Source organism: Eublepharis macularius, chromosome 18 (genome assembly GCF_028583425.1).
Source record: "Eublepharis macularius isolate TG4126 chromosome 18, MPM_Emac_v1.0, whole genome shotgun sequence".
Classification (NCBI taxonomy): domain Eukaryota; kingdom Metazoa; phylum Chordata; class Lepidosauria; order Squamata; family Eublepharidae; genus Eublepharis; species Eublepharis macularius.
This window is the reverse complement of record NC_072807.1, coordinates 30,437,704-30,458,350: the sequence shown is the minus strand read 5'-3', so window position 1 is coordinate 30,458,350 and position 20,647 is coordinate 30,437,704. Positions and strand designations below refer to the sequence as shown.

General features: G+C 40.9%; 1 protein-coding gene across 1 annotated transcript in view; it reads right to left on the bottom strand.

Annotated features, from left to right (window-relative positions):
• The window catches only part of MYO9A (myosin IXA), a 136,242-nt gene that overhangs the window by 99,812 nt on the left and 15,783 nt on the right, over window positions 1-20,647 (bottom strand). Inside the window, exon 2 of the mRNA XM_055002477.1 lies at window positions 1,257-2,170. Coding sequence (XP_054858452.1) covers window positions 1,257-2,099 — 843 coding nt within the window. The 5' untranslated portion in view covers window positions 2,100-2,170. The remainder of the gene's footprint in view (window positions 1-1,256; window positions 2,171-20,647) is intronic.

Here is a 20,647-nt window from a genome sequence, read left to right as displayed (position 1 = left end):
TCAGGACTCTTCTCTTCCCTGGAACTCTGTGCCTCACCTCAGACATTCTGAACCTACCCAACCCCCAGGAAGTCTGCTCCAAAGTGTGAAGACTGCACTGAACCTGCCATGAAAAACCTGCCAAAGCTTTGTTACAAGTGATAAAGAGGTACAAAAATACAACTAATATATTATGTTTATCCCTTGATAAAATAATGCAACAAAAATAAAATTGTTATAATGTAAACTACAATCTCATTTACCGAAATATTGATGCTACTGAACTGTGTGCAGCAAACTTTGCTTCTGACTTTTCTGACTTCTGATAATTTACTAAGACAAAGTAGGATTTTCAGAGAGAAAGAATGGTACCTAACAATTATTTTTAATATTTATTTATTTATGTCATTTATATTCCACCTTTCTCACTGAGACTCAAGGCGGATTATATAGTGTCATAAAGCACAACTACTTTTAGGTCTTGTTCAGATTTAACAGCAAACCACAGCTTGTTAGTAAATGAACAAGACTGGGAAATCCTGTTACCCACTCTCGCCTTCTCCTTCCCCATTCTGGGTTTGGGACCAACTGTAGTATGTCATTACATCCGAATGGACAAACTATGGGTTGTGCTTTCTCCTGCAATCTAGGATTTCAAATGATTTTCTTCCAGTCTGAAATCCATTTTTGCTAGGAAAGCGCAAAGCATTTTAGCAAGCTATGGTTTGCTATTAACGCAGAACAATTTAATTAGTTGACTAAGCATTTGGGGAACCAGGGGGACAACACAAACGAAACCCACAGACCTTCTGGGCTTGTTCATAGCATGCCTCAGACATGCAATAACAACTCCCATAATAATTCTGGCCAATTCCACTACTAGATTTTCTGTTTACAGGAATTCTCACTGACAAATACATATGGAATGCACAACACCACAACTCCAGGTCCACAAGGATTTTCAAGGAAAGATTTGCAAGCAGGAAGAGGTGGAACAGTCAGCTCCTTGTAGTTCTTTGACATAAAATCCATATGGATTTAAAATTCCAGTGTAATATTTTCCATTTACTTCAACAGAATCATTACAGAAGCAGAAGAATCTTACTAAATTCCAAATTATTCCCAGATAAAGCATAATTTATTTTACTTTACTGATACTGTTCATTTGGCCCACCCGGCTTGAGCAGGTTGTTTAAAGCAGCACAATGTCACTGTTATCACACACGTAAAAAACAACTACAGCTGCATCGTAAAACTGCAGCATGCTTTCATCTTACCTCAAGCACTGGTCCTGCTCCTAGAATGATCTGCTCTACTCCACTAGCAAATCCCTTCTGACTAAGAGCAGTGAGATGATGGATCAGAAAGTTGGTGCTCTGCGTTTTCCCAGACCCGCTTTCTCCAGAAATGACAATGCACTGATTCTTTCGACGCTGAAGCATAGCATGGTACGCTACATCAGCCACCGCGTAAATATGGGGCTCCAGCTTCCCCAGTTGGTGGTTATCATACATTTTGACATACTTAGGGTTGTAAATCGGGAGAAATTTGAATGGGTTAATAACTATTAGTATGCTCCCAACATATGTGTAAATTTTTTCCTGTTTAAAGCGATTTCTGAGGTTTTCTAGGAGTGTTCTCTCATTCAAGTCTGGCAAAGCACACAAGTCGTCATAGTCCTTGTATTGCGGTTGGGGGAGGAAGCCACGCTCCATCATCCTGCGTCGCTCTTCCGTTACCTGCAACCAGGACTGGAGGCTGGCATAATGTATTGACCCATCGAGATTCTTTTCCCTTAGAAGAAAGCGATAGTCCTCCCCGCTCAAACGATTCTCCAGGGCCATCCGGGGCCACAGCATCATGCGCTGGACTGGGCAGTCTGTGGGGTTGAGGATCCATTCTTCCCCACCAAATTCCTTCACTTCTGCCAGAACGTAACATTTTGTTTTGTCCAGCTGAAGTTTAGTAATCAGAGACTCTATCACCTCAGCTGCTGTGGAAGTTTTCCGAGCAATAACAGGACAATAGATGGTCCCTTCGGCAATGCTCCCAGGATAGATGTGTAGTGTGTGCTCACTGTCCTCAAAGCGTCTTCTTCCTCCAACATCATTTCCACTCATATTGGACTTCTTCCCATTAGTAACAGCAATCCATCTTTAGAGTGGCGGAATAATGGATCATGGCATCAACACTGTGACAAGAAAACAAAAACTGTTTAAAGAGGGAGCAATCAAGGGACAAGCTTTTTCCAAAACCAAAAACCAGTTGAGGTTTCAGACGAGAAACTGCAGGAAGCTATATGTTTGTAAACTGACGTCTTATCTTGATGTTTAACTGTTATGCAATCAGTCAGGTGCTCCAAGGCCTTTCCTTAACCATAGAGACCTGCCTGAGTATACATTCTACCCCAAAGCAGAAACAAGAGCAGAGCTCATAAAGATCTATTTTCATATTTCTAATCTGCAGTGCAAGCTCTGGAGATAAAGAAGGCCAACTAGCTCTTTCCAGCATCTCCCTCAGCCTAAGAAGTCTAGTTTTCACAAAGAGGCTACAGCCAAAAGAGATGCTAGAGATTATGATGGAACATGCTCTCAGGCCTAAACCTCCTTTCCTGTTGAAGATCCTCCAAAACCTGGTCCTAATGAGAACAGCACACTCTGGTATTAAGCTGCCTTGTGTCTCATGGGGTAATGTGGAAAATACGTAGAATAACAGGTTGATTAAGACTGAATGAAAAGGCAGTGAGGAAAAAATGTGATGACTTTAAATCAGCAGTCCATTTTCCTTCATCTCTAAAACCAAGTGGATATGAGTCTTTGCCAGCACTTAAATGGGAGACCACTTTGGCACGGATACACCAACAGTTCTGAGCTGCTTAGCAAAAAGGCAGGAAGCAAATGTAAGAACAATACCCACAAATCCTCAGTACAAGTTAAGCACTCTGCGTCAGCAGGCTTAGCTTGATTTTAAAGATACTATACCTGAGACAATTTAATGAGAGCAAATTTTTAAACACTTTCAGGTTACGGAGAATTTTCTGACAGTCGAGAGGGAAGATACTAATGGGAGTAGGGCAGATACTTAGCCAGTTTGACAAGATACAGGTTTTGGTCAAACAACCTCCTCTGCCTGCTCACAATATCCCTTTCAAATCTCACTGTCAAAATTCTGCACTGAGATAAGACCTAAATTTAGAATGCTTAGAAATTATTTCCTAGAGGCGTTCTATTCAATTTGAAATGGGCAAAACCATTTTTAACAACTGTCACACTTCTAAAGAATACAGTTATTCAAAATGCTGTCCTGGTGACACAAGAAAACCAGTTCTATTCTGGTGATTTATTCATTAATTCAGCCTGAGGGTATTATTTCCTTGCAGCTCCCTGTAACCTACCTATTAATGTACAGATGATTCATTCTCCTGCACAAAGCAGAGGTTTGGGGTGCAAACAACTGCCTTATTTGCTCAGAAAACCCAGCATGTCAAAGAACAAAGTTAGTAAGACGCTCTTTTACCCTGCAGGAATCCAGTACACATTAGGAGATCAGGACTGCTGCTATTATATTTAATGTGCAATAACAAATGGAAATACTTCCTGAAAGCAATTTCCCATGAAGAGTTATTATATAGATACCTACGCTTGCCACCTTATTGCCAGGAAACTACACTGAACCTTCACAAAGTATCAGAAGGTACAACTGTGTACAATATGCCAATGGCCCAGTATCCCTAAATATGACAGGATGGAATAGGATTTTTAAATTCAGTATTTGATCTGGCATGTAAATGGGGATTGTTGGAGAACAGGGAAGGCAATCAGACTGACGAACATGTGACTACACAAATTCCAATGGCCGGTCTATTCTATAGAGTTGCTGAGAATCCAATATTAGTTAGCTTTCAGGACTTACCTTTTAGAGCATTTTAAAAGCTGGATTTCAGTTATTTTAATCATTGTAACTGATATGTTCATAGTTTTAATTGCTTCTCAGGGACACTGATGGCTTGACCAAGGAACTTCATCCTTAATAGGCTTCTCTAGATACTAACCATTTATCTTCCTCAACTGTGAGTCTTGATACAATAGGGGATCTGCGCTGCCATTTTGCATGGCTCTGATTCTCCAGTGCAGCCTACGGACCCCTGCCTGGTTAGCAGTCGTGCTGTTGAATTGTCGCTGCCTCCTTCTCAAAGCTTGTTTGCCCTGCCCATACCTCCCGTTCCTTGCTTTTCTGTATTCAATCCAACCCATCCTCAGCCCGCAACCTAGAGCAATTGGGGTGTCTAGGACAAATCTGGCTCTCAAGAGATTCTGCCTTTTCACCCAGTCAGTCGAAACAGAGGGATGGCTACAGAAACAGGATTTAACAACAAGCCACTTTGAGAAGGCTTCCACACACCCGAAATGGTCCTCCAGCAAAGCCAGCGTCGCCACTCGCCAGCAATGATCCATGCTAGTATGTGGTGTCTTTTGGGGATAAAAAACGCAGCCCCCTAGTGCACAATTTAATATTTCAGGAAACAATACTAAGGGATGTGAGAAAAGCATTTGGTAAATTAACCAATTCTTAAAAGACTGTACCCTTTCTATTAGAACCTGAGGGCACCCACTGAAGCTGATGGACTCAGGTCAGACAAAAGGAAATACTTCTTTACTCAACCAAAGGTTAAAATGTGGAATTCTCTGCCAGAGGAAAGGGAACTAGAGACATAAACGGAGGAGAGATCCATCAGTGGCTACTAGCCGAAGAGACTAAAGGGAGCATCCACAATCCAGAGGCAGTAAGCCTCTGAATATCAGCGCTTGCAGGATACACTGTAGGAAGGCCCTGGCCTCTTTGCTTTGTTTATGGCCCTTCAGTACAGACTAATTGGTTGGCCACTGTACGAGACAGGTCTGATCCATTAAGACTCTTCTTCTTTCTAACCCCCCCGCACACACACACACACAGTGCAGAAAATTAAGCTGCCAGAGGATAGGGAATGTTTCAGCCAGGACAGCATGATGCCAGCCCACCCTGCCACAAGATGTAACTGCTCTGACAGAACAGTGATCAAAGTGAATATGTTTATATAAAACACAAGCAGTTCTGCCGCCATTTGGAAGCAAGCCTCACCTATGAAGAAAGAACACTGGGAAGAGTGGCTGGTAACCGATGGAATGGTCACGTTACAGGCATTCTGAGCAGGGGGTTACAGCCAGACTTCCTCCTGAACCTTCTGCTGCCTCCAGAGGGGCAAGGAGTTTGGATTATCGTACGTTTCCAGCACTAACCCCTTGTCTTTACCTTTAAAGCTCTTGCCTCCTTTGGTCTCCCCCATTTCTCTGCCTTCGTACCCCATTATATCCATCCACAAGGCTTTCATTTCGGCAGTTTTATCAGCCTCAGCTAACCTGTTTGCTCTCAAAGGACTCAGAACGCTCTCCCTTGCTGCCCTTTATGTTTAGAACTTGTGCCAAGAATACATACTAATGCCAGTTCTGTTCCTTTAAAGTCTTCCTCAAACCACACCTATATTCAAACAACCTCACCCATAACCTAAAGAATGTTTAAGTATGTTTCACTAAATGTCTTCATATGTATATTATGATCCTTGCCTCTCATTCTCTGCTCCCTTTTAGTCTGTAAATTCAAAGCGACAAATTACTAATTAGGTACGTGGGCAGAGCAAGAAAGAGATTGACATTTCCAGGGAAAATGATAAATGCTTAATGTCATACAACTTTATCCTCAAACTAGCTGATAGCTCACTCATAAGCCAGTACATGGAAAATGGTCATTATGGGAAGCTTGGACTTTCATAGCTTTAAAAAAAAACTTTCTGAAATCAATTAAAAATTCAAGTGCTCAGACAAAGCTGTATCTTTGTTTAGAAGTGAATAAAACGAAATTAGTTAGGGATTTGGAATTCCTGATTCATTGTGAGAAACGCTGTAAACTGTTGACAGAAGTCTGTTCAAGCCAGCATCCTTAAAGGGTAAAATCACACTTAATAGCCAAAACATTAATAAGCCCTTTCTTCTTTTTGATGTGAAAGCCACATATTCCCAACCTGGTCATACAGAAAAGCACACTTCCGGTGTTATGCTCATTGCCAGTACAGTTCACCCACTACTGTAAGGCAGCCCACAAAGTACAGAAGGACTTCATGTACTCATTCCGATAAACTCACTTGTTTTGTTCACATCATCGAAAGAACACCAGTGTCATTAATATGCTCCCAGAGACTGCTGCAGTGATTTTTTTTTCTTCTGCAGCAGTACAGCTCTGAAGCAGCAAGCAAGCTGAAGGCACTGGCTTCTCTCACAAACAGCTCTCTCAGGTAACCTGGAGAAAAGACAACCTGCCCTACTACAAGAAAGGAACACATTTCAGACACACACTGTGCTGCTTGACACATACCTGTCTTCCTCAAAGCTAGAAATATTCACCCCATTAATATCATCATGGGCTCAGTCTTCCCTATTTTCCACATGTCCTCTCACAGACCAAGGCCTCATGAATACCGTCCTTAAATACTCATACTTATGGATATTAAAGCTAAATTAAATACTCATGATCCAACTCTAAACAACCCTAGGTTGACAAATTGCACTGAAGGTTAAAATGCAATTTATCATTTTGAAGTCTCCCTGGACTATTCCCACTATAATGCTGAAACACAGGTCTATGAATGTCAGGGCCCCATCTCCACCCCATCTGTCCCCACCACACTACTCCTACAGCCTATAAATAAGCAACACTGAGCAAGAACGCAGAGCTTCCTGCTGTAGTTGCTAATAAACCAGGCCACGGTGAAAAACAATTCAGCCCTATGAAGCATAAGCAGGCTAGAATTAATAACTAAAAATGTAACAATTGACACTTGCAGCTGCAAGTAGTTAAGTTACCCTACAAGAGTTGCCGTGCTTCATCACTTACTGTTCTAGACAGGTATACAATGACCTTACCAGTATCATACATGCGATACGCATGTAAAATGGTGTCGTTTCTCCATAACTGCACATAACTACATGTTCTGCTCATTCATCAAACCTCAGGTTGAACACCTCCACTTCCATAATAATGTTCAGAATCCAGAACAAGCTGTTAGTGACAAAAGATTTCACAAACAAAAACATACCAAGTTCTTATATATAATACTGGTTTTTTTCTATAAAAGAGTATCTGCAATTCACAGTCAACAAGAATTTGGCAGTCAGGGAAACATTTCAACAATCCATATTAAAACTTCCCTATTAATCACATATTTGGTACTTCTTAAAAATTGAAATACCTCTAAGTATGATTTACAAGGCAACTAACACCCATCTGTATCTGTCATTTACAGTATTCTCTGCTAACACATCACTCAGGTACTACCTAGCTGGGAGAACCACATTCATATTAAATCTGTTTCTCACCTAATTTCGCAGCTATAATGTGCACTGAGATGCACATTATAGCTGATGTTTTCTTCAATATACCACCATCTATAAATGACCTTCACAACTAAAGTGCAAAAATCAGTCAACTTCTGGCTGCAGTTTCCCTGACAACACTTTTCATCTTTTATTGACAAAGCCAGTTTGAGTCATGACAAAGCTGTTTTGTCCCATTTCCCACCACCCCAAATGCCCACTAAGCTGCAGAAGCACCAGTTTTAAAAATATCTTAATATCTGTATTTTACTGAAAGTGCGATTCTCTTTGAAAAGCTTTTTTTTTTGGTCAATTCTCCTCTTTCTCTGCAGAATGAAATACAAAGATCAATTGTTTCAGGAAGTCTTATCAGGCAAAGAGAAGCTGCCCAGCGCATTACGCTCCATTTAGAAGCCATCATTCTGTTAAACGCACACAGCAGTTCAGACCTGAAGCTGACGATGCACTACCACTCCCCTAGAGTGATTTGGATTTTTTAAATACAAACGAAACCTCAAAATAAAGGGTAAAAATGGAAAATCGCAAAGTTCATTCAGGTTTGATTGTGTTATCAAATCATTTGGGCATTTTAACCTGCTTTTTCCTCAAAGCAGCTGACAGAAAGAAGAATTCTTTCCTCTAAATACAGGTATTGCTGATGAATTCTTGATACTGAGCTAAATCTTTTGTTTATAAGGAATTGTGTTAGACAACTCCTCTCCATCTCTGAATTTATCACCTATTTACAGGGGAGGACCAAAAAATAATTTCATATTTCTATATTATTCAGTCTATTGGTGAACACAGAAATACTCTCTATCTTGTGAGATCACGCACTAACTGTTCCATGCAAACTCTTATTTTATTTATAGTCCACTTTTCTTGCTAAGACTCAAGATGGATTACAGGATATAAAGTGGTACAATCAAATAGCATAAAATAACTAGTGAACAATGCAATTGGACAAGGATTACAGAATTAGAGAACAATGAGAACAACAACTAAGAAATGTATATTATAAATTTCCAGACCATTTTTTAAATTCTTATTCACTGTATATTCCGCCTTCATCACTGAGACTCAAAGCGGATTACTCAGTGTAAGTCATTAACAGTCTATACAAAGAGATATCTAATAAACACATCCTAGCAGTGCTAACCAATCTTCCAGGTAGACTAGGTACACACACATTTTACAGCACTCATGCCTTCAGTGGACAATGTTGCTGAATGTGATGGCAGACACACCTTGGGATTCAGTATTCGAGCATGCTTGACCAGCAGTTACTTAGTTGCCATGCAGAATGCTGCTGTGGCCCAGGTATTGCTTGGGAGCAGATCTTCAGGGTGTTAAAAAAAAGAAGCTTGATTAATCCATAAAAAATGCACAGGCATTTTGAATGAATTCTGTGTGGACTGCAGTTTTTTCTATATTCTCAACACTCCGGACTGCAGGGCAATATCAAGCCTCTATTTACAAGCACAAAAAAGTGTCTCAATTAACCTGACTATTTTTCTGCTATAGCAACTATCCACAGAATGAAGGATCAAAGTAAACAAAAGCTCAAACATTTATTTTTCTGACTTGTAAAGCCCAACTTATGAACTCAAAGCCAATTTACGTCTTGGTTTAACTTGAAGGGAATTTTGGTACCTACCTCTGAAGTGGGAAATTGAAAGCAGCAACCTTGTCTATCTGGCCTCAGCTGTCGCTCTTCTCCCCTTTCCCCAAAATGACAGATGTCAGAAGTGCTTAACTTAAAAAATATGAACTCTGTCAGCTGAAACTGCGTATACCCACAATCTGAGTATTGAGGACCTGGTGTGTTTTCACTTCCTTTAAATTACAGGTCAAAAAATGCAAGTTTTCTCAGAAGTCATCTAAAGGCTTGGATTTGTTTAGGGCAGCACAAGATATAAGAAAAGGGGACATGAAACCTAAGAAAAGGATGTCACTGCAACTTTACAAGCCTATACCTCTGCAAACTCACTGAAAATCCAATGTATGGCTTGCTAGTAAGGTGCTAGTAATGACTCAATAAGGTCACTAAAACCATAATGGGGAGCGGGGATTCAAAGACCTTCTGTAAGCATTCCTAAGGGCTTGAGTTAGGTCCAGTGGGATATTTTGCTTCACTCCCCCGAGCCAGCAGGCACCTACAAAAGATCACAAGTTTCTCCTAAAGCTTCCCTTTAGTTCAAAAGGAGACTGCCATGTATGGACAGCTGCTGTTCAAGAAACACAGGTCCAAAGGCAGATACTGAACAAGTTGTGTAGTTCTTTACATCTCTCCTGATACTTTGGAAATTAAAAGGAATTATTTTTAAAATTTGCTATAATAATAACTTCAATAGTTAAGTTCTTTTCTACATTGAGTCCATTAAAGCTATGGAACACAGCAATAGGTAACAGATAAGCTCATTCAAATGGCCTTGTGTTTTCTGTTAGAGACTTCTTCATACCTCTCCTTTGAGAAGCACCAAAATTTCTACATATGTTTACAGCATGCAGCTGGGCTCTGAACTACAGCTTCAGACATTCTGCCCACAAACTTCCATGGAGGCGACTCACAAAACCAAACAAGCGCAGGGAGAATGCAGAAACTGGATGTGGAGCAATATAGTTTTCATTCATCATTTGACTCCATATACTTCTGTTCATAATTTGACTCAACATAACATTCGTTAAAAGCTGTCAACAGCAAAACAGATCTTTAGCAATTTCCAAAAGCAGCCTGAGTGATGCCATTGCAAATGTGGGTTGAATGGGAAGGTGTGTTCGTGATGCAGCACTAATACAGATTTATTGTGTTAAATGTTTTTATGTTGTTTTTCCTTCAAGGTCCTCAAGGTAGTATACCTAGTCCTCCCCCCATTTTTTCTTCACGACAACCCTGTAGGGAGGACAAACTGAGATACAGTGCCTACTCTAAGGACCCCTGCAGAGCCTCTTCACTTGAGCAGAGATTTGAATCTGGATCTCCCCGGTCGTAGCCTGACATTAAACCACAGTGGCTCCCTCTAACATTTATATAGCATATGTCACATTTGAAAAGCACTTATCACACATGCAAGAATTATATAACTTGGACCAGTAGTAGCATCCTTATTTTATAACTGGGGGTGGGGGGTGGGGGCTGAGGAAGAGAAAATGTGGCTTTTCTAAGGCCATCTCAGTCAGTTTAGGGCAGAGATCAGATTTAGTGCTCCCCTGCGCCATAGTGAGGCTACAGAGACTTAGGTTCAAATTTCAGCTCAGCAATGAAGCACAATTGAATGAAGCACACAGTTGACCTTGGGACAGTAGCGTTCAGCCCAACTTGCCCTACAGGGATGTTAGGGAGGTAAAATAGGAAACAAGCCTGCATCTCAGCCTGAGCTCCTTGAGGCAGAGCAGGACCAAAAAGGGATCAACAGAAATAATTTAAACCATATCAGTTCCTAACTCAATCACTTGATCATGAGCCTAACTAAGCCCAGATACTCTCAATCCTCATTCTCACCCAGCCAAATCATCAGTCCTCAGACAATAAGCACAAAGGAGTCACCCTTGCCAAGTGTCAGTCTTGCATTAAAAACCACTACGGTTTCGAAGCACCAAGTAATAGCCACTGTTTCACCAAGAATAAAGCAGTAAACACAGGAGGAAGGCCAATGGTTCTCTAAGTTTTCATAAGGACCACATGCCGTTCAGACACACAAGAACTGCCAAATTCTTATACATCAGCACACAAAAGCTGGTTTGGGTTGCTTGACATCGTTTCCAGCAGTGTCAGACCTCATCATGTTTCTAAACGTCTTGTAACCTCAACATACTTGGCAGACAAAGGGTAACTCCGTTCCACATTATTACAAAAAAAAAAAAGTTAAAATGACAGTGTTAGGATTATATGGTGAAAAATTATTTTCAGTTCTAACATTTGTTTGCTTCTGAAGCTGTAACGTTTTTGTTAAGGCGGCACCAAATTTACATGGCGCATTTCGATCGTCATGGCAGTTTTTGCCTGTGAAGTGGAAAGCTTGGTTTCTGAGGCAGAGATATATGAGCCTTGATCTTTTAAAAGAAATATTATGAACATATTGAAAGATTACCCTACTGCAGCCTTGGTATTTATGACCCAAATTCAGCAAAAAGAACGCTCCCATTTTCCACTTAAGCCTCAGACCAACAAAAAATGGTCTTGGGAAGCAAAGTCACCAGCCAAATTGTTTTGTTAATCCTCGTACCTAAGCATAAAAGCAATCCATTTTTAAGGCCCAAATGCATAATAATGGGCAGAGCAGTACAATCAATCAATGGTGGTTTGAATAAAAGTGCCACAGAAAAATCCTAAATACGCAGTTTTGAAAAAGCAAGCAAAAGCACTCAACGCTATGAGGACACTGTGTTTGGAAGTTGTGTTCTAGGCATTTTGGCAAGCAGAGGTGCTTCTAGAGTTTTTCCCTCCCTCCCTTTCACTCCCAAGGAGGTATACCTTGTATGGGGGCCTAGGAAAATTGTCTCCCACTGCAGCTCTTCAAATGATATACAACTGCTGCTCCTCAATACATTTATTCCAGAGAAAGCATAGCAACTCTAACCCTAATCCTTAAAGAGGTGCACTCTCCCATTTCCTCTCAAGTAAATTTATTCAAGGGGAGGAGAAAAAACAGCACTATGCTTGAAGGCTAAAAGAATTGTTCATGTGTTTCTTTGAGATTAACACTGCGCAATGCCAGCCTTCTCCCTCAAGCAAATTTACTTAAGAGAAGGTTCAGCTGCCCAACCCTTGAAAGATTTAACCTGTCAAAAGTCTTTTTTTTCCAGAACAAATAGCAGCATGCCTTTCCAATCCCAAAAGCATTTAAGCACTGCGCCGTGGAGAAAAAACAGTATCTTGGGCCCATTCTGCATGGCACACTTTAAGCTGGACCTTCTGAGTATTCACGCTGATCTGTGCTGAATTGGCTTGAGCTTCAGGCTTTCTGCACTGCATGACCTCAAGACAATTTGGTATCTGTTTTCTTATTCCAGACAAACTGAGAGATGTGTCTGTTTGAAGCCGCCTTTTGTGGGGGCTGGAGCCAACATCACTTTTTAAAAAAATTTCAGGGTGTGTGTCATAACATTGTAATGGTGGAACCCAGTGTGACCACCATCCCCCTCCTTCTCCCTGTCCCCGTATTTGCTGATTGGCCAGTCCCATGCTCACTATTTTTTTTAAATTCTGGAGAAGCGATTGGTGGTGGAGTTCGGGGCGGGGGGACCTATAAAGTGCTTTTCATGCTTGTTCCACTAGCTTCTAGAAAACAGAAAACATGTAGTTGAGCAGCAAGAAGCACCTGTGGGATGGTGAAAGAGGGTTAGTGACCACAAGGTGGGCCCTGGAGTTCTTCCAGTATTAGTTTCATAAGGTGGTCTCCATGGTATCACATACTCAATTTCCTCCCCTCCCCAAACGCCAACATCCCCAGCACAGCCCCCAAATCTTAAGGAATTCCCCAAGCTATTGTAGGCAACCCTATAAAGATACGACATTGGAGTCATGGGGGACCACCACTCCCCAAATTGGAAATGCCCAGGCAAACTGGATTTCATCAAGCCTCGGAAGCTCAGCAGGGTCAGCCTTAGTTAGTAATTGAATGGGAGATCTCCAAGGGAGACCAGGGTCGCTATGCAGAGGCAGGGAATGCCAAACCACCTCTGTTAGTCTCTTGCTTTGAAAACCCCAGCAGGGGCTGTCATAAGTCAGCTACGACTTGACAGCACTTTCTACCACCACCCTCCAACTAGGGCAATCTGTCTCTTTCCTCTTCTGGGGCATAAAGCAGCCCACAGGACCCATTTCCAACAAGGAAACTGTGGGTGCACAGGTTGCGAGGGAGAGATAGTTACCTCCATCCCTTCCCAGTGCCACAACCCCAATTCATACTGGAAACCACTTTAGCTGCTTTATATAGTTCAATTACAACTATGTAGTTGTATTTTATGTAATTCAACTACAAACCTAGAGTTTTGTACATAGTTCTCCACCATCACATGTCTTCAGAAAGAGACATCTGCTCCTTTCCCTAGCTGGAATCAGACTGGAAAGTCCCAGGAATCTTCATTTCCTCCATTCCGGTAGAACTGTCAGACTCCCCATCCACCATTTTATATTTAAATTCTTTGTTTCAGAACAAATGAAGTATGATTGATGCCCCTACAAGAAACTGTTACAAAGCCATGCAAGACATGACATGCAGAGATTTTTTTTCTCTTTCAAACATAAATCAACAACGTACTTCTGATCACTATTCTTAACATTTGGACTCTAGAAGATCTCCAGTTATTTAACAGGCAAAGGAAATGGTTGGGAACCAAAAGAAAGGGAGGGCCAAAGGAAGGGGGAGAATGAAGATGATCAAGTTAAGCAGCTTTTTATACCAACGATACACAAGAGCCAAGAGCATGCTACTCTGTGTATGATATGCAAGTCACATCTCATATATGAGAATATCCTTAAGTAAAAAACCATTTATACTAATCCTACTGAAGATACTTAAACGGAGAATTTAGCCAAGAACCTAGCATCTTGATCACAACGGTGCTCTTGTCAGCTGTCTCAATGGAGTGGACAAAATGAAGTTAATAAAGTGGCAACGTGGATGCTTATTCATTTTTATCCTTCGCATTTACATTCCACCCTTCCTCTGAGGTGCTCAGGATGGTACCGTTCATGGATGGGGTTATCCTGGGTTCCTCTCCTCAATAACAACCCTGAAAGGTAGGAGAGGACTGAGAGAATAACTTCATGGCTCAAAACAGGGATTCCCAATCCAAGTCTTACCAGTTGAAGGCCAGCACTTTAACACCATACTGGCTTTCGGTGCCAATTCTATTTCGACTCCCAAAAGCTTATATCCTAGAAAATCTCGTCAGTCTTTAACGTGCTACAGGATTATTTCAAGCGGTATTAGCAAAAGTATCATGCCTACATCATAATACAATGTAAATTATATAGTTTAAATGTATTATTGATATTTACGAGTAATTAAAAGAGAACAGTCTGGTAAGGTCACCACAGCTTGTCCTTCAAATAAACTTTGTTTCAGTGCCCCTGATGAAATGTTAATTAATACAGCTTAAATCCCAATATTCATTCTTCTGGAACAGAGAAAAGGACAGTAGGATGAGCGTATCATCACTAAAAAAAATAGTGACTGAATAGGTGGATAAAATTAGCTCTATTTCTCTTTGAAGTAAAACAAGTGTATTATAGTGGTGGTGGTGAGGATCAGATCCTAGGAAGTTCAACCTACTGTTTTTCAATATTATATTCACTCCATTTCACGGCAGAATTAGAAACATTAGGCAAGCAGCACTTGACACAGCAGGCAACTGCCAGAGGGGAGAGCACAGAACAAACCATCCATTCAACCGGCAGCCTGTTCCGTCACAGTCCACTAGTAATGGTTCGGTCACAGGGCAGATGCTACTTCTCAGCTTCAATCAGAAACTTGACTACTTGGTTATTTGTCAGATGCACAAGAGAGCTCTGACTCTTTTCTTGAAGGAAGGACGTTTGAAATTAAAGTGAGAGACAAAATAATCAGGGGGTTCCGCCTACCTCTTAGTTCCACAAATCTAAGAGAACGTCATACTGAGCAACACTTCTTCAAGAACATCAATATCTGCAGGTCTAATACCCTTCAGGACTACATCACAGAGTACCAATTGCATGAATACGATCAGAAATTGCCACAAAATGTTTCCTTTTTATATGAAAGCACACACACATGGCATTAAGCACATTTTTGTGCTCAAGCATTTGCGAAAAATTATAAACCAGGTTCTCACTTGTTATATGTGCAGAAGGGGAACCTAAATTATTTCTACAACATTAAAGAACAACATTAATTAAAATCCTCATAAAAACAGCAATAACAGCAATAAAACTGAAAAAAACACAGGAGTGAAACCAAAAATACGACAGCCATAAAAGCATGCTAGCAAAAGAATAGAGCAAATTAAAGTTTAAATTTAGACTGCCGTAACTTGACATTTAAAAAATTAACTGTTTCTGTGGTCAGACCAATATTATAGGCATCCCTATTCTCTGGAGCAGAAACAAAAAACAAAAGAGTTTAAACTACTGAAACAGATTTAGGTTAAACAACAAAAATATTTTCCCAACTATAACGTCCGTTCAGTGAGACTGTGGTGATCCTTCACTTGAAGTTAGGCAGAGTGAAGTATGAGTCAGTGTGGTGTAACGGTTAGAGTGTCAGACTAGGATCTGAGAGGCTCAGGTTCGAATCCCCACTCCCCATAGAAGTTTCCTGGGTGACCTTGTGCCAGTCACACACTCTCAGTCTAAACCACAACACAGGGCTGTTGTGAGGATAAAATGGAGAAGAAAATAATGTAAGCTGCTTTGGCTCCAAAAAGGTAAGTAGGTAGGTAGGTAGGTAGGTAGAAAGATAACTGCAGTAACCATTTACTGTTAGTTCAGTTTTATCGCTCAAATATCAAAAATCCCTCAACCCTAGGAGGAAGCTAAGACCTGATGACAGCAAGAAGGTAGAACCAGATTCTTACAACAGTTGATGAATTATGTCTATTGTAAACCACCCTGGGAGTGGTTACAGCCAAAATGTAATATATAGATATATCAAGTAAATATCATATGGGTAAATATCATATGGGAAGTGTACCATATTCCCCCTCAGGGAGGCAGAAGAACTTGGATCTTTACAGGGCTAGATGTTCTCCATTGATAACGTCAGCTTGCAGTGTCTGATGGGAAACATGATTCCATCATTGGTAGAAAGGCAAGCTGGAGTATATTTCAGAAAGGCAGTCCAGGCAGAGAAGGAAGGTATAAGGAAAGAAGCAGGTAGCAATGATGATAGGAACTAGGAAATGCTTGCAGGATACACACAGGAGCAAAGTGGATAGTCTGAGGGCTGCACACACGGAGGGAGGCCTTTTGTCTCATAAGAAATATCTGCCAGCGGGAAGTTGTGGTTTATACACAGACTAGAAAGGGAAGTGGCCAATCACGGTTACGGAGGGGTGGAATAAGGCAAAGAGCTGTTAAAAGTTCTTGGCCTCTAGGAGGCCTACACTTTTTTTTTTTGGCATGGATTCAATGACTTAAGGAGGAATGGCAAAAGTTTGAGAGTTCAAGTTTGCCCACGGCCAATAAACCTGACAATAAAATACCTTAATTTTTTTATATTGTAAATTTCAAAAGCCAGAGAAAGAGACAGAGGGAGAAAAGTGATCCAGTGGTTTAAACTAAGCTCAATTTAAAAGGACTTCAAAGAAGAGAGGGAGCTGCTCAACCAAATTTATCCACTGAAAATAAAATAAAGGAACAACAGGCTTAAATTATGTCAGCACACATGCTCGAATGTCATCCTTTTTCCACTTGCAACACTGATGCTTCTTTTCATATTAGAAGCTAAGAAGGATCTGTCAGAGGATCAAGGTTTGGGTCCAGCAGCATCTTAGGGACTGGAAGTCTAGTTGATCTCTAAGGTGCAACTGGATCTGAATCTTGCTCTTCTACTACAGACCAACACAACTACCCGCGTGAAGCTGTCAGAGGATGACTAACAAACAACTGTTTCTGCAGTGCAACGAGGATGGCATCTCCTGATGGCTACACTGGTACTAATCCTTATCTTGCATCAATAGTTTGATAAACGTAAATAAGATGCAGGAAGATACTCACTGTGAGAAGAGGGCACCAATTAGGCCTATTTTCCTAACTCTAGCCACTTAGCCAATTAAACAAAACGCTGAAATTGACTACACTGGACAAAGACAGTTTCTGGTATAGTCAATTTCACTGCAAAAAAGAAACTGCAGCTTTGCTTGCTGATTTTCAACTTCTAAAGGGCTATACTTACACAGGTGGATATATAAGCATCCTTCCATGTACTTTAAACAGTTAAACAGTTTGAAAACTGTTTCAGGTACTGAGGAGAATTATTACTGTCGGCAACAATCATACCTATCACCTGTCCTACCACTCCACTGAGCAAAGTCACTGAAAACCAAGATACTGGGCAAAAAAACTGAAAACAAGACTACTTAATGCAGTCTTTCTTCTTGTAACCAAGAGGGAACCCATTCTACATCTCAACATCCCTCTCCCCATCCAGCCATTTTGGCAGTGAAAGGCAAGTGATATATTGAGCCTGACTGTCTTATTTTTAATCTGTATTTCAGAGCTTAAATGTAAATCCAAGTTTGACCACCAAACTAAGAACAATAAGACGGGGAAACGAAGTGCTGTATGTTCTTCTCTTTCCTCATCTGCTTATCCTTCACCATTCAACATCTGCCTACATCATGTGTACATCCCTCATATATTCTTGGAGAAGGAAGTACACACGGGAGAAGTATAATAGGCATTATTACAAACAGAACTGCATGCATAATACTGATTTTCGCACAGCATGGTCTTTAAAACCTAAGCTGAGATCTGGCTCCACCTTGCATTAGTTGTCCCTGGCGCTGATGCCAAATAATTGCATCAGCTCCTATTGGCACCAAAACACAGCTGCTGTCAGCCTATTTCAATGAGGTCTGAGGAAGCATAAACAGTTCTGTGACCATCAGATTATGATGGACCCCCTGCGAGACTCCCGTCTTAATTAAAAAACACTAGCTCGCAACATACTGAAACAAGAGTCTTGAGTTTTTCTGGCAGATTATCCAGAAAGAAACTGGGCTTGCATTTTTTTAACCCTACAGTCTTGGCAAAAAAAATCCCAAGGCAGCTTAGTTTCCCCAGATGCGCCCAAAAGAAATACACAAATCAACTGACTGCTCCATCTGTAGTCAGCTCTTCACTGGAGGCTGACTGAAGGCTGCATCCTCCTTCTCCTCCCATCCCCAAATTTTACAGCCATCAACCCTGGCCTCCCTAGTCATACATACCAAAGTCATACATACCAATGCCCACCAATCTTTCAGTTATTCCATTAATAACCCTTCACTTTTAGTCTGGAGCACCTCCGGTTAGTTCAACTCAAGCGAACGTCTCTGGGTCGCACTCTTTTGAGAGCAAAGGAAAAGCTGGTTTGCTCAGCATTACCATGTTATCATCCCCACTGCCACAACTGCACATGATGGCTGCCAAATGGAAACTTTAGAAGTATGGTTGATTTTTCAGCGCGCTCAATAACACTGCCTTTCTATGTTTTGTTGCTTCCACTGAAAACAAGCACGTCTCTAGCCCCTTCCCTGCAACAGAAGAGCCAGAGACATTTACTTTTTTTAAAAAAAAAATGAAAGTTGAGAATTCAGAGAACCTGCTACACCTATCGCTACGCTATAGTGCTATAGTGATATTTCTGTTCACTTTTTAAAAAAAAAATGCAAAAGCCCTGGTGGCCTAGGGGAGGGCGGTAGCCACTTCCTATACCTGAAAAAGCAGCACTGTTCCAAATGGCCACAGCAATTCACACACGGTTCATAAATGGATGTAAATGAATTGAAACTGCTGCCTCTATATTGCTTTATACAAAGTCTGGGGAACAATGGATAACAACTGGATTAAAACTGAAATGTGGAAGGGGCCTAACACTATTTTAGTGTGGTACTGCTGCTTGGTTTAACTGTATATACTGATTGTTATTGTTTTAAAATGGAAGCTAGAAATTGTCTCTGGAGCCAATTTGGCTGACAGCATGAGCTGTTTGATAAATTAATTAGCTTAATATTAAACATTTGCCACACAAGGACAAGAAACCTGGCACTTCAATCAATCTCATCAAAGTCATCACTGATCAATCTGCTGCATTCTCAGTGTAAGCTTACAGAGGTGATATCACCACAGTGAGAAGAAAAAAGAGTGCTTAAAACAAAAGTTAAGGGGGTCAGACTGGAAGCATACAGCAGATACGTAGCTATAAAAAGCCTATCTTGTGTAAATGTTGCTGAACATTCTGACACATAGGCAAGACACAGAGTTCCAAAACAGCAGGGTTGACAGTTCTCCAAAAATACGAACCAGAAACTTTTCTAAACAGATTAAAATGGGGCTGTCATCAGATCGTTTTTAATGGCAAGTCTCAAGTAAACTGTTGAGAGTGCAAGAACTAGGCTGTAATTTCAGGTGCCTTGTGGAAATGTAATGCTGAGAGGGGCACATGCTGGAAGGGTCTGTGGGAAGGATAATGGGACAAGCTGCCAATGCCAGTATTTCTCACTACTGATGCTGTTATGGATGACCAGAAGCAACACAGGCCAAAAGAAACATAGGGAATGCATAGACTTTGACAATCTCATGGCAGAAAAGAGAAGACCAATCACCAGGACATAAAGAGGAACAACACAGCTCTTTATTACAACTGCAGCCAGTTAGAGGAAATGGTGAAGCATTCAGACTGATCACTCCTCTGCTGAATAGCAGGTTTGCTTATATACTACTGCCCCACATGACATTTATGAAAAACCACTTCCACCTTACTTATCTTACTCTATACTCAAGGCCCTTAATATTTGTAAAGGCTTTCAACCACATGCGCCTGCATGCCAGAAGATACTGGTGTAGAGACTCTCTACTACTGGGTTGGTGCACAAAGTACCTGGACCTTACAAACCTCCACATTCTTCACTTTCTGTTCTTCATTTCCAAAGAAGGTGAACACTAAGGCAAAACTGAAGGCATACATAAGCTGTCCATTTAGTGCATGCGCACGGCAAACAATTATGCCACGCTTCACATTACTGAGTATGTTTTTCCCTATGCAAAGTATACCTATGTAAGAAAGCTATTGTGTGAACTGGCCACATGCGGAAGCTGTGTTGTGCAATTCTTCTCTCTTATAACCCATTTAATTTTTGTTCCTGTTGATCAAATTGAGGAGTGTCTCTTTGCATTATGATATTGAGATAAGACTCACCTCTTGAACGCCTCCCCTGCTTGAGAAAAAGTATGCAAATAGCTTACTGAGACTCCTAGCAGCTTCTCAGTTCATTGACTAGCTTCCATAGAAACACTGGGTCACAAGGTTTAATGATAGTGTCCATCCAAGACCACAGAAGTCCTAGATTAAGCCAATTACTTGAGGACTCCAAAATAGAAATCCTTTCTCCTACATTTGATAAACTACCATAAATATTCAAGTAAAATCTTCCTAAGGTTTTACCCTGATAAAAAGGTAGATATATAAGGAAGAGATACCTGGCTTAAAAGATCAAAGGCTTATTCGCATGACCTGTTTTTATGAAATAACTACCCCTTGGCTTAAAATATGAACATTCAAGGGATGAACAAATGACTT